We start from the raw sequence: 12,679 nt of genomic DNA on the forward strand, positions 1-12,679 counted from the left end.
CAGAACCGTAGACTGAAAGCGCGCCCAGTTGGAAAATTCTTACCATCACTTATTGCATCTCATAAATCCTCGTTTAGGGAGTAACCTAAAGAATCTAACTAGCGTCAGCACTTCATAACACCCTAAAACTAGGCGATGTACTCCCACACCTTTAAAATAGGCCACAAAAACAACTAAAATTGAAGGGGGGGTGGGGGGAAGGAGAACAGATTTGGACGGACAGCGGTTGCATATAAAAATAATAATCGCTTTATTAGCAATGCAGACAAGACTGACACTCAGGAGTCGTGCAGAGACATCTGGAATGGCTAGTTAATTTAATGGTGGACAGCGGAAAGAGTCTTCAATCTCCAGTGAGGAACCAACGGACCAGACATCCAGTGTAGGAGCTTTGTTGGACCAGAAATTTAGAGGAAGGAAGTTGGATTCAGTTACTCAGCCACCGATCAGCCGAATTAACCTCTGCATTGCTCAATTCCATAAATCATTACCATTTACAGAACAAATGTCAAAATAAAACAACTACCAGAGATTATTTTAGTAAATGGAGTGCGGATTCTGTGGGTCAGTCGAAGGGCTCAAGCACCTCCAGGACAAGTCTGCGTGGTCCAGCAACGATTAGTCGGTTGATGGTCTGGTAATCGAGTCGCAAGCTACACATTCCGTTAACAGTGTGCAGAAACTGGCGGACCTAGGGGGTGAAGCATAGAGACCTGATTAACTCCCAGCGTGCTCAGCACAGGGAGGTCTCAGTTGCAAATAAGATGACAAACCTTCATTCCAGCACCAGCCGCAGGGCCACCAGGATCCACAGCCTGCACATGGCATGGACCAGTTCCACGAATCACAAACCCCCAGCCCACATCGTCTCCTAAAATCTGAAGGAAACCAATCTTAGATACACTTCATTCAGTAGGAACCCTCCCATATAGCACGGGTGCAAAACTAAAAATCCCTGTATTCAGGAAGGGTCCGCAGCTTACGAATTCCAGTAATTCCCAACCTTCCCCAACACAGGCTGGGGTACATCAGGAAAATGTTAAACTGTCCTGTTAACCAGCCCAAAGGCCTTCAGTAGATTATTTCCACAGAAATACGACATCCCCAGGACAACCTAACAGCACCTTGTACTTACAGTCAGACTCTTGGACAAATAAGGGGCTCCTGGTTCCAGCAGTTCTTCTACACTGACAGGTTTACTGAGAACTAAGCGAAAATAAATCAAAGTTAGCAGGCCCTTGCCCCCTCAAATCATGGATTTATATTTACTACCAGTGACAGATCTCAGAATCAGAGGCAATACCACAGCACTGAGAGGCCTCACCAGACCAGGTCCCCCATGGTAATAGCAGAGCCTCAGACCGAGGTCCCCCATGGTAATAGAGTCTAACCTGAAGGAGGCCTCCACTAGAAAGCAATAGCAGAGCCTCACCTGATGGTGGTCCTCTCAGAGGGCTGGGAGGTGGTTTATAGTATCGGAGATAATATGTGTTGGAAGCACCGCCTCTCCTTTCAACAATAGACACCGCCATGGGCTCTGTGTTCGAAGCTGAGGGAGCTAAAAAAAAAGTTGAAGATTAGAGTTAATGTAGTGCAGTCATGAAACTTTCTATCACATTGTGCGGGGAACACGTCGAGGGGTGTTAAACATTCAATAGAGCAGTTATGGGATGTAGAAACAATTTTTTTTTCTCCCCAAATGCAGATTAAAAGTGTGAATAATTCACGTCAGTCAGTTCAGTGTAGTTTAGCTGTAACACTGCCATCTCTGGGTTGAAAGTGGGAGCTACTCTGGAGTCTGCATGCTAGCTGTTCCGTAGTCTATGGCTTCTCGCTGTGATAAATAAGTCTATATTTATAGAGTGCAATATAGGACGAAGCTGGCTGTGATATTGAGGTGTAACTACTGATGGATTCTAGCTCAGTACACTCAGCAGATTAAGTTTCATTGGAGTTCAGGGAGAGAACGTCTGTCAGTTTCCTACATGGATTTAGAACATCGGAGAACACTGTTGCAGGGGACACTAACTGCGGCACCTGTGACCCCCCCCCCACCCTCCCCTCGCAGATCCCATGATCTAAGCCTACAATTTACAGGGTTATTAGAGTGAGAATTTAAAGTCACAGTACCTAAACTGCAAGCATAGCGGGACCTAGAGAATTTTTAGAACAGTTACATTTGAGGTTAAATACTGCACATACATACTCCTACCACCATCACCACATCAGAAAGGTCATGGTGGTTGGAGTAACCCTTTAATTCTCCATCAGTTTCCAGACTGCACTCTATATACGTCGTTCTAACATACCAATATTGCATTGCAGCCACCAAGACCCCAAGGTAAAAGCAAGCAGTGAAGGGGGAGATTTGCTAAACCAGTTTATATATAGAGAGTGGACATTCTCTCTGGTATCCATAGTTATGTTATTCTCTGGACTATGCCCAGTCCACACCCTGCCAAGCAGTTCGACACTCACCCAACACAAAGTCATTAAAAGGGAGTGCAGCGCAGAGATCTAGAAGGGAGGACTGGTTTCCATCAGAATCGTGTTTGAGAGGCGCAGTACGCACGTCAAGGATCTCGATTATTTTCCTTTTACGACGAAAAGCAATGGCAAACTGATACAGCATGGCGGAGTCCGAGAAGTGATACAGCCTGGACACTTTAAATCAAGAGAAGGTCGGGATTCAGAGACTCTGGATAATTCAGGGGCGCCAACATACACCACACAAGCCCAGCAACAATGTCAGTCAATCAGGACTACAACCACATGGAATAAAGATACAGAGAGTAGACTCATACCATGCTGCAGAATACCATATTCCACCATCGTGCGGCATAAGGACTCCCCATCCAAGCGACTTGATACCTCCCGATTCTGGATAAGCCAGTCCACCAGCTCTCTGCCCTGGAAGATCCGACTATAGAGCTCAGAGCCAGGTTGCTTATGTCGGAGTAAAGTGTCTTCCTGAATGAGCATCCTAGGAAAGGGAAAGAAGAGATTGATCTAGAGTCCAGAGAGCTCTACCTTTCACAACATCTAGAGCAACCATTCAGATAGTGCCACGCACATCCAACAAGCCACCTTCACATTTTACAGCCAGTTGGAAAGGACAACAAGGTCCAGGTGTCCACGCTCTCCTTAGACATAGCTGGGCCAGGTCTACAGTGATTGCCATGTGGACATGTCCACCCATGGTCAGCAGAGCATACCAGTATGACATTGTACTCTATACCCTGTGAGTCCAGGATAATTCACCTCATGTACATGCGCTCTGCCCTGCGGAGAAGTTTAGTTTGTCGCTCCTGCATTAGAGTGCCATCGTCATCACGAAATCTGTACAGCAGCTTGGCATCTCGAAAGGATGAAACACTATCACAGACTGAGGACACAAAGAACAGAGTTACAGCAAAGGTACACGGAGTTCTATATAGCAAGCCCTGCCTCTATCCATATAGTGTATAAACAGAGGCCTGGCATAATGGACAGAGTTTAAGCTTACCTGCCGACGTCAACGCAAACCTAGGCATGTGACATTTTAACTCTCAGACTTACCCTGTGTAACATGATAGAGGACCCAACTACACACTTATTCCCTTTGTTAGTCTATCCGTACCACTGCCCTCACCCCCACCGCAGTTTAACCAACCAACTTTGTGTGGTCCCCTTGTTCACAAAATCATGTTTGGGCTTCAGTAGAAGATTGTGCTTGTCCCATTCTAAATATGATAAATAATTAGGCTTGAATATTGATCAGTGGGTGGGTATTGGTGTCTTTTTTTTTTTTAATATGATATTGGAACACAAGGCTTGTCCATATCAAAGGACTTCTTATCTAGGAGGGAATCGGGACATATGGCAAGTGAGAGAGTTAGTTTATACTGAAGCCAGACTTCCAGGCCACTTATGTGTGACTTCTCACACCTTACAGAGTGGCTCTGTTAGGGTCCCAGCTTCAAAGAGAAGTTTGGGTTGTAAGCTCTGACCTCCCATTCAGTTAAATTTGCCCCTTTTGAAAATGTATTTTTTGGAGTGTTTTAGAATATTGTATATAATTTTCTGTAGATGATCCTGGAAGGGAAATCCCTGTATTATTGTATGGGAGACCCCATGTAGGGGACTGTGCATAAAAGCAGTGTGGGGCCAAAATAAAAGGAGTTGACTCCTAGAACGGTGTGTTTTTTTTTTAGTGTCTTGGATTATTATACCGCTTCTTTCAGCTACGAGGAAGGAATAGCGGAGGTACCTATGCTAGGTATTGGAGCTCCACTACACCCAGTCTTATGTATGTAGCTTGAAGGGTTTCTGTGACAAACTCCCCTTCCCACAAGCTCCTGGAGGAGCCTGCTTGCCAGCCTCCTGCCCTTTTCATTTTTTCATTCCCATTTTTTTATATGGCGTTACCCTTGACCTGCTAAAGGCTCACCATGATGGATGACATCATATTTGAAATATTTCTTCATAATTTTCACGCCGGTTGGCCTGTCTGGAGCCTCTCTTTTTTCCAGTAGCCAATTGACAGCCTCGTTGGCCATGAAAGTGCTTGGGTACGTGCTGTTATCAGAACTCCGGTCTTTAATTAGCTTAGAATGGTGCATGCGAAACCTGTGAAGGGTGAATAAACACAGATCAGGGGAACGCAGGTAAGGCATTGGGAAGAACTGATTACATTAGAAACGGAATTCTACAGAAAATCAGCAAACCAAGTGTGCAATTACAAGATTTACTAAAGGAAAATCTTTATTTCAATTGAATGAGCGCAACAAGTCCTCCCCCCACCAAACGTATCCCCCACGAGGGAAACTGCACTCACACACCTGAGTAGGTCTCCAAGTTTGAGAATTTCCGCCTGGCGTAGACATGCCTCGGCGCTGCTCTGCAGACTGCTGCTCAGTAGTAGAGATGGGTCGTCACACTCCATCACTGGTGGTAAGCAGCAAGTAGGAGCCTGGACAACAGATGGGGCTCCAACCGAGCCTGGACAACAGATGGGGAGATTTGTTTATGAACCATTGCTAGCCCACCATTGGCAACGCAGTGACAATAGGTTTTTATCAGCAATCCCCAATATACCTACCTAGAGCAGGGCGTAACGGGATCCTCGTGGGTGGAGCAGTTAACAAATTGCCCTCGGTTAGTCCTTGAGAGTCACAGGGACTCTGAGCAGGTAGGTAGCAGCCTTGAGAGCAGATAGAGAGGCGCACTTACCTCCTAGAGAACACAGTGCGGTCTAAAATCCAACACCCTCCTGCAAAATAACCCCCTATCGGAATCACACCGCCTTTTTATAAAGCACATGTTCGGATGTCCCCACGGATATCTACAGTCTGAACTTAAAATAAAAAGGTTTGATCCTAGTAACCAGTTGAATACAGTCGGTTTTAAAGAAAAAAAAAAACGAAAAAAAATGTAAATAAAATGAATAAACCAAACATGTATGTAAACTCCAGCAAAAGTGCCAACAGAGACCTAGACAGGGGTGAAGGCGGATTGTTTGGAATTGTGTTGAGGCTATATCGCACATGGAGCACGCCCCTTGCGCATGCCCAGACATATGCCTTTTGGACCAGGATTATTTAAGTGCTGCATGTAGAAGGTGGGATCCTTCACAGTTTACGATTTATCTGAGGGCGGGGGGGGGAGACATACATGGGAATAGTTTGCTCCATCGCAGATTGCTGTAGGTTAAGCCATGTGCCATCCAAAAACCGCTTTACTGGAGCGGTCTATATATGGTCAGGGTATTTATCAAAGTGTAAATTCAAAGTGAATTTTAAATTTAAATAAAAACCTCTCCACGGGAGAAGCGAGGACGATATAAAATAAATAAAATTGCTAAAGCTGCAGTTCTCTTGTCTGCAGCCTTTGTAAGCCCTCCCCCTCTAGCCCCGCCCAGACTTCCAGTCTGTGCCAGGGAATCCTCCAATCAAATACTTCTCATTGACAGGCCAGCACAAGCAATCCCAGCTTTCTAAGACTTCGCAATGACCAGCGCCAACAGCAGAGGAAGAAAAGAGACGGTCTGAGAGACTGTCAGAGTCTGAGAGACAGCCTGGGGCGCTTTCTGACCCCTGTTATAAATGTGATGATTTCTATTGAAAATAGACAAGCAAGCTGGAGTGCTTAATATGTGTGTCGCTTTAAGGCCAAAATAGTCCAATGGGGGGTAATTTGTTTTATTTAAAAACTCCAAGTGCAGTCTAGAATCTAGATACATTGACTTTCAATCGTGAATAAAACAAATAGAGAGACAGAGCTCCTGCCTATATTAGTAAATACAGCTGGGTGGGTGTATAGACACATGAGATGTTATGACAACCAGGGGATCAATTAACTAGTTTTATTACTGGATTCTATGGTTTCCATGGTGACTGCTCCTTGATAAATATAGCTTAAACCATGTTCCATAAACAACAGTCTGTGACAAACGCAAAGTCTGCGCCCAATGTACTAACCTGACGCAATAAGCAGGAGCCTTGGTGGTGCAAGGACCCGCAGCCTGAATCTTCAGATTAGCTGCATCCTCCTGCCTCAGCACTAGGGGGCATAATAAACCCACCATATGGCGGCACGCCCATCTCCTAATAAGAAATACCCCTCCCCAGGTGTAATATAGAGACTAATGAGGGAGAACAGTCACTGTGCTAATACAGAGGATCCCAGCCTAAAATACAGCTCAGGTACCTTCCAATAGACCTCCTCCCACCCTACTGGACACTGACACCCCCATTGTACCCTGATACCCCCATTGTAACCTGATACACCCCCTATCCCCCTGATTATATGTAGCAATGGATACAAAGTATCTCCTGGGTTAATTAATGGGGATTTGCAGATTTAAACCATTTTGTAAACCAGTTCATGTTCTTTCAGTGCTATTTCAATCTCTGTGAGGAGAACATTTTAAATGGTAAATAATATATCACACATTATTTAAGAACATTCCTACTTCCCATTGCAGTGTCTGTCACAGGGCAGGTGGGTGCAGAGACCCCTTTATTCAGTCTGTGAGGAAGGTGCAGAGACCCCTTTATTCAGTCTGTGAGGAAGGTGCAGAGACCCCTTTATTCAGTCTGTGAGGAAGGTGTAGAGACCCCTTTATTCAGTCTGTGAGGAAGGTGTAGAGACCCCTTTATTCAGTCTGTGAGGAACGTGTAGAGACCCCTTTATTCAGTCTGTGAGGAGGGTGTAGAGACCCCTTTATTCTGTCTGTCAGGAAGGTGCAGAGACCCATTTATTCAGTCTGTGAGGAAGGTGCAGAGACCCCTTTATTCAGTCTGTGAGGAAGGTGCAGAGACCCCTTTATTCAGTCTGTGAGGAAGGTGCAGAGACCCCTTTATTCAGTCTGTGAGGAAGGTGCAGAGACCCCTTTATTCAGTCTGTGGGGAAGGTGCAGAGACCCCTTTATTCAGTCTGTGAGGAAGGTGCAGAGACCCCTTTATTCAGTCTGTGAGGAAGGTGCAGAGACCCCTTTATTCAGTCTGTGAGGAGGGTGTAGAGACCCCTTTATTCAGTCTGTGAGGAGGGTGTAGAGACCCCTTTATTCAGTCTGTGAGGAGGGTGTAGAGACCCCTTTATTCAGTCTGTGAGGAGGGTGTAGAGACCCCTTTATTCAGTCTGTGAGGAACGTGTAGAGACCCCTTTATTCAGTCTGTGAGGAACGTGTAGAGACCCCTTTATTCAGTCTGTGAGGAGGGTGTAGAGACCCCTTTATTCAGTCTGTGAGGAGGGTGTAGAGACCCCTTTATTCTGTCTGTCAGGAAGGTGCAGAGACCCATTTATTCAGTCTGTGAGGAAGGTGCAGAGACCCCTTTATTCAGTCTGTGAGGAAGGTGCAGAGACCCCTTTATTCAGTCTGTGAGGAAGGTGCAGAGACCCCTTTATTCAGTCTGTGAGGAAGGTGCAGAGACCCCTTTATTCAGTCTGTGAGGAAGGTGCAGAGACCCCTTTATTCAGTCTGTGAGGAAGGTGCAGAGACCCCTTTATTCAGTCTGTGAGGAAGGTGCAGAGACCCCTTTATTCAGTCTGTGAGGAAGGTGCAGAGACCCCTTTATTCAGTCTGTGAGGAAGGTGCAGAGACCCCTTTATTCAGTCTGTGAGGAAGGTGCAGAGACCCCTTTATTCAGTCTGTGAGGAAGGTGCAGAGACCCCTTTATTCAGTCTGTGAGGAAGGTGCAGAGACCCCTTTATTCAGTCTGTGAGGAAGGTGCAGAGACCCCTTTATTCAGTCTGTGAGGAAGGTGCAGAGACCCCTTTATTCAGTCTGTGAGGAAGGTGCAGAGACCCCTTTATTCAGTCTGTGAGGAAGGTGCAGAGACCCCTTTATTCAGTCTGTGAGGAAGGTGCAGAGACCCCTTTATTCAGTCTGTGAGGAAGGTGCAGAGACCCCTTTATTCAGTCTGTGAGGAAGGTGCAGAGACCCCTTTATTCAGTCTGTGAGGAAGGTGCAGAGACCCCTTTATTCAGTCTGTGGGGAAGGTGTAGAGACCCCTTTATTCAGTCTGTGAGGAAGGTGCAGAGACCCCTTTATTCTGTCTGTGAGGAAGGTACAGAGACCCATTTATTCAGTCTGTGAGGAAGGTGTAGAGACCCCTTTATTTAGTCTGTGAGGAAGGTGCAGAGACCCCTTTATTTAGTCTATGAGGAAGGTGCAGAGACCCCTTTATTCTGTCTGTGAGGAAGGTGCAGAGATCCCTTTATTTAGTCTATGAGGAAGGTGCAGAGACCCCTTTATTCAGTCTGTGAGGAAGGTGTAGAGACCCCTTTATTCAGTCTGTGAGGAAGGTATAGAGACCCCTTTATTCTGTCTGTGAGGAAGGTGCAGAGACCCATTTATTCCAGCACCTGAGGACAGCAGACTTACTCAGACTGCACCCATTTCCCCACCTGTACCAAGTCATTCATTAAACTGGGATTTGACAAGGGAATTGCACAATCCAGACCAAACTAGGCGAGTTGGACAAATTGTCCAACCCTAACACGTTTTTCCCAGCTCGGCTATTTTGGTCTAAAACCTGCAATTCATCATCTGTTCTCCCCAATTTCTCACTTTAGTGAATAAATCCCATGTGATACGTTGGCTGAAAGCCAGGTTATGGAATGAAAACATTCAAAGTATCTGTTAGAACATTCTCCACTTCCGCTGGTCCCCAGTGCCTCTATTGATGTTTATTAATTATTGGTTTAAATGTTGCTCCAGGTGACAGTTTATTGAATAAACCATTGTCTCTTTACCGCAGACCTACCACGCCGGGCGCAATGACTGGGGCGTATCGGACGGTGCCAGGGTTTCTTCACTAAACTGCACACTGTAATTTCTGCTCTAGTCACAGCCTGGATATCAGCTTCTGTTTTCTTCACATCTCAATTGTCTACAATTCCTGGTTTTATGAGTAAATTCAAAAGAAAAACAGGATTATTTACTAAAATGAGAATTCAAAGTGAATTTTAAATTTAAGGCCAAAGTGGCTGAGCTGGAAAAATTCATCCAGTCATCTGTGCTTCCAGTTCCACTACTTGGGCTTACAATGAAACTTTATTTCCACTTCCTGGCAATTATCACTTTCGTCAAAAAACTGTAAATATTCTCTGGGTGACATATTGCAAAACCATACCTGGTGTTGCGTTGAAGTGCGATAAACTTGGGGGAACGAGGATGGACTTATTAATGATACTTTATAATTTAAAGGGTTACTCCAACCACCGTGACCGCTTGGGCCTTTAGAAGTGGTCATAGTGGTACCAATCTGCGCAGCGTTTTTGCTTGAAACACGGCACATTCAAAGATCTTTACATTTTTGTGCCGGGGGCCGTTGCACGCCCAACACATGTGAGTTAGACAGCCGGGAACTCTTACCCGCGGTGTTGAAACCAGGGTGGAGAGCTTTAATAGGGACTGGATTCCAGGTAAGTTAATCGCTTATTGTTCAGGGTATGCTAAAATGGAAAGGGGGGCATCATTGATAAAATGGAGTCCTCTCCTGCAACTGTCAAAAATAACTTACGAGGTTCCCAGTGAATACCTTTAAAGCAACCTATTTTATTACCCCTACTTATACCCTTTGTGTCACTATACCCCACTCCCTCTAGCATGTAAGCTCACTGAGCAGGGCCTCAATCCCTCTGTTACTGTGTCACTATACCCCACTCCCTCTAACATGTAAACTCACTGAGCAGGGCCCTCAATCTTTCTGTTACTGTGTCACTATACCCCACTCCCTCTAACATGTAAACTCACTGAGCAGGCCCTCAACTCCTCTCTTACTGTGTCACTATACCCTACTCCCTCTAACATGTAAACTCACTGAGCAAGGCCCTCAATCCCTCTGTTACTGTGTCACTATACCCCACTCCCTCTAACATGTAAGCTCATTAAGCAGGGCCCTCAACCCCTCTGTTACTGTCACTATACCCCACTCCCTCTAGCATGTAAGCTCACTGAGCAGGGCCTCAATCCCTCTGTTACTGTGTCACTATACCCCACTCCCTCTAACATGTAAACTCACTGAGCAGGCCCTCAACTCCTCTCTTACTGTGTCACTATACCCCACTCCCTCTAACATGTAAACTCACTGAGCAGGGCCCTCAATCTTTCTGTTACTGTGTCACTATACCCCACTCCCTCTAACATGTAAACTCACTGAGCAGGCCCTCAACTCCTCTCTTACTGTGTCACTATACCCTACTCCCTCTAACATGTAAACTCACTGAGCAAGGCCCTCAATCCCTCTGTTACTGTGTCACTATACCCCACTCCCTCTAACATGTAAGCTCATTGAGCAGGGCCCTCAATCCCTCTGTTACTGTCACTATACCCCACTCCCTCTAACATGTAAGCTCATTAAGCAGGGCCCTCAACCCCTCTGTTACTGTCACTATACCCCACTCCCTCTAGCATGTAAGCTCACTGAGCAGGGCCTCAATCCCTCTGTTACTGTGTCACTATACCCCACTCCCTCTAACATGTAAACTCACTGAGCAGGCCCTCAACTCCTCTCTTACTGTGTCACTATACCCTACTCCCTCTAACATGTAAACTCACTGAGCAGGGCCTCAATCCCTCTGTTACTGTGTCACTATATCCCACTCCCTCTAACATGTAAGCTCATTAAGCAGGGCCTCAATCCCTCTGTTACTGTGTCACTATACCCCACTCCCTCTAACATGTAAACTCACTGAGCAGGCCCTCAACTCCTCTCTTACTGTGTCACTATACCCTACTCCCTCTAACATGTAAACTCACTGAGCAGGGCCCTCAATCCCTCTGTTACTGTGTCACTATACCCTACTCCCTCTAGCATGTAAGCTCACTGAGCAGGGCCCTCAATCCCTCTGTTACTGTGTCACTATAACCCACTCCCTCTAACATGTAAACTCACTGAGCAGGGCCTCAATCCCTCTGTTACTGTGTCACTATATCCCACTCCCTCTAACATGTAAGCTCATTAAGCAGGGCCCTCAACCCCTCTGTTACTGTCACTATACCCCACTCCCTCTAACATGTAAACTCACTGAGCAGGCCCTCAATCCCTCTGTTACTGTCACTATACCCCACTCCCTCTAACATGTAAGCTCACTCAGCAGGGCCCTCAATCTTTCTGCTACTGTGTCACTATACCCCACTCCCTCTAACATGTAAACTCACTGAGCAGGGCCCTCAACCCCTCTGTTACTGTCACTATACCCCACTCCCTCTAACATGTAAACTCACTGAGCAGGGCCCTCAATCTTTCTGTTACTGTGTCACTATACCCCACTCCCTCTAACATGTAAACTCACTGAGCAGGCCCTCAACTCCTCTCTTACTGTGTCACTATACCCTACTCCCTCTAACATGTAAACTCACTGAGCAAGGCCCTCAATCCCTCTGTTACTGTGTCACTATACCCCACTCCCTCTAACATGTAAGCTCATTGAGCAGGGCCCTCAATCCCTCTGTTACTGTCACTATACCCCACTCCCTCTAACATGTAAGCTCACTGAGCAAGGCCCTCAATCCCTCTGTTACTGTGTCACTATACCCCACTCCCTCTAACATGTAAGCTCATTGAGCAGGGCCCTCAATCCCTCTGTTACTGTCACTATACCCCACTCCCTCTAACATGTAAGCTCATTAATCAGGGCCCTCAACCCCTCTGTTACTGTCACTATACCCCACTCCCTCTAGCATGTAAGCTCACTGAGCAAGGCCCTCAATCCCTCTGTTACTGTGTCACTATACCCCACTCCCTCTAACATGTAAACTCACTGAACAGGCCCTCAATCCCTCTGTTACTGTGTCACTATACCCCACTCCCTCTAACATGTAAGCTCATTGAGCAGGGCCCTCAATCCCTCTGTTACTGTCACTATACCCCACTCCCTCTAACATGTAAGCTCATTAATCAGGGCCCTCAACCCCTCTGTTACTGTCACTATACCCCACTCCCTCTAGCATGTAAGCTCACTCAGCAGGGCCCTCAATCTTTCTGTTACTGTGTCACTATACCCCACTCCCTCTAACATGTAAACTCACTGAACAGGCCCTCAATCCCTCTGTTACTGTGTCACTATACCCCACTCCCTCTAGCATGTAAGCTCACTGAGCAGGGCCCTCAATCCATCTGTTACTGTGTCACTATACCCCACTCCCTCTAACATGTAAGCTCACTCAGCAGGGCCCTCAATCTTTCTGTTA

General features: G+C 46.2%; 1 protein-coding gene across 1 annotated transcript; it reads right to left on the reverse strand.

The window, feature by feature from the left end:
• Window positions 1–272: 272 nt before the first annotated feature.
• On the reverse strand, window positions 273–6,520 carry LOC134565957 (DEP domain-containing mTOR-interacting protein-like). The gene is made up of 10 exons (XM_063425656.1): window positions 6,459–6,520; window positions 4,821–4,980; window positions 4,430–4,608; window positions 3,262–3,385; window positions 2,805–2,983; window positions 2,479–2,664; window positions 1,433–1,558; window positions 1,136–1,206; window positions 774–878; window positions 273–691 (listed from the first exon to the last, which is right to left on the reverse strand). Exons 2-10 carry the CDS (start codon window positions 4,922–4,924, stop codon window positions 566–568), a joined length of 1,200 nt encoding a protein of 399 aa, XP_063281726.1. The 5' UTR covers window positions 4,925–4,980; window positions 6,459–6,520; the 3' UTR covers window positions 273–565.
• Window positions 6,521–12,679: the final 6,159 nt, after the last annotated feature.

Source organism: Pelobates fuscus, chromosome 6, assembly GCF_036172605.1.
Source record: "Pelobates fuscus isolate aPelFus1 chromosome 6, aPelFus1.pri, whole genome shotgun sequence".
Classification (NCBI taxonomy): Eukaryota; Metazoa; Chordata; class Amphibia; order Anura; family Pelobatidae; genus Pelobates; species Pelobates fuscus.

Coding starts and splice junctions, on each gene's coding strand:
- LOC134565957 (XM_063425656.1), bottom strand. CDS start 4,924: ATGGAGTGTGACGACCCATCTCTACTACTGAGCAGCAGTCTGCAGAGC. Junction 2,984..3,261: donor GCAGAGCGCATGTACATGAG/GTGAATTATCCT, acceptor TCCCTTTCCTAG/GATGCTCATTCAGGAAGACA. Junction 692..773: donor CGGCTGGTGCTGGAATGAAG/GTTTGTCATCTT, acceptor TTCACCCCCTAG/GTCCGCCAGTTTCTGCACAC.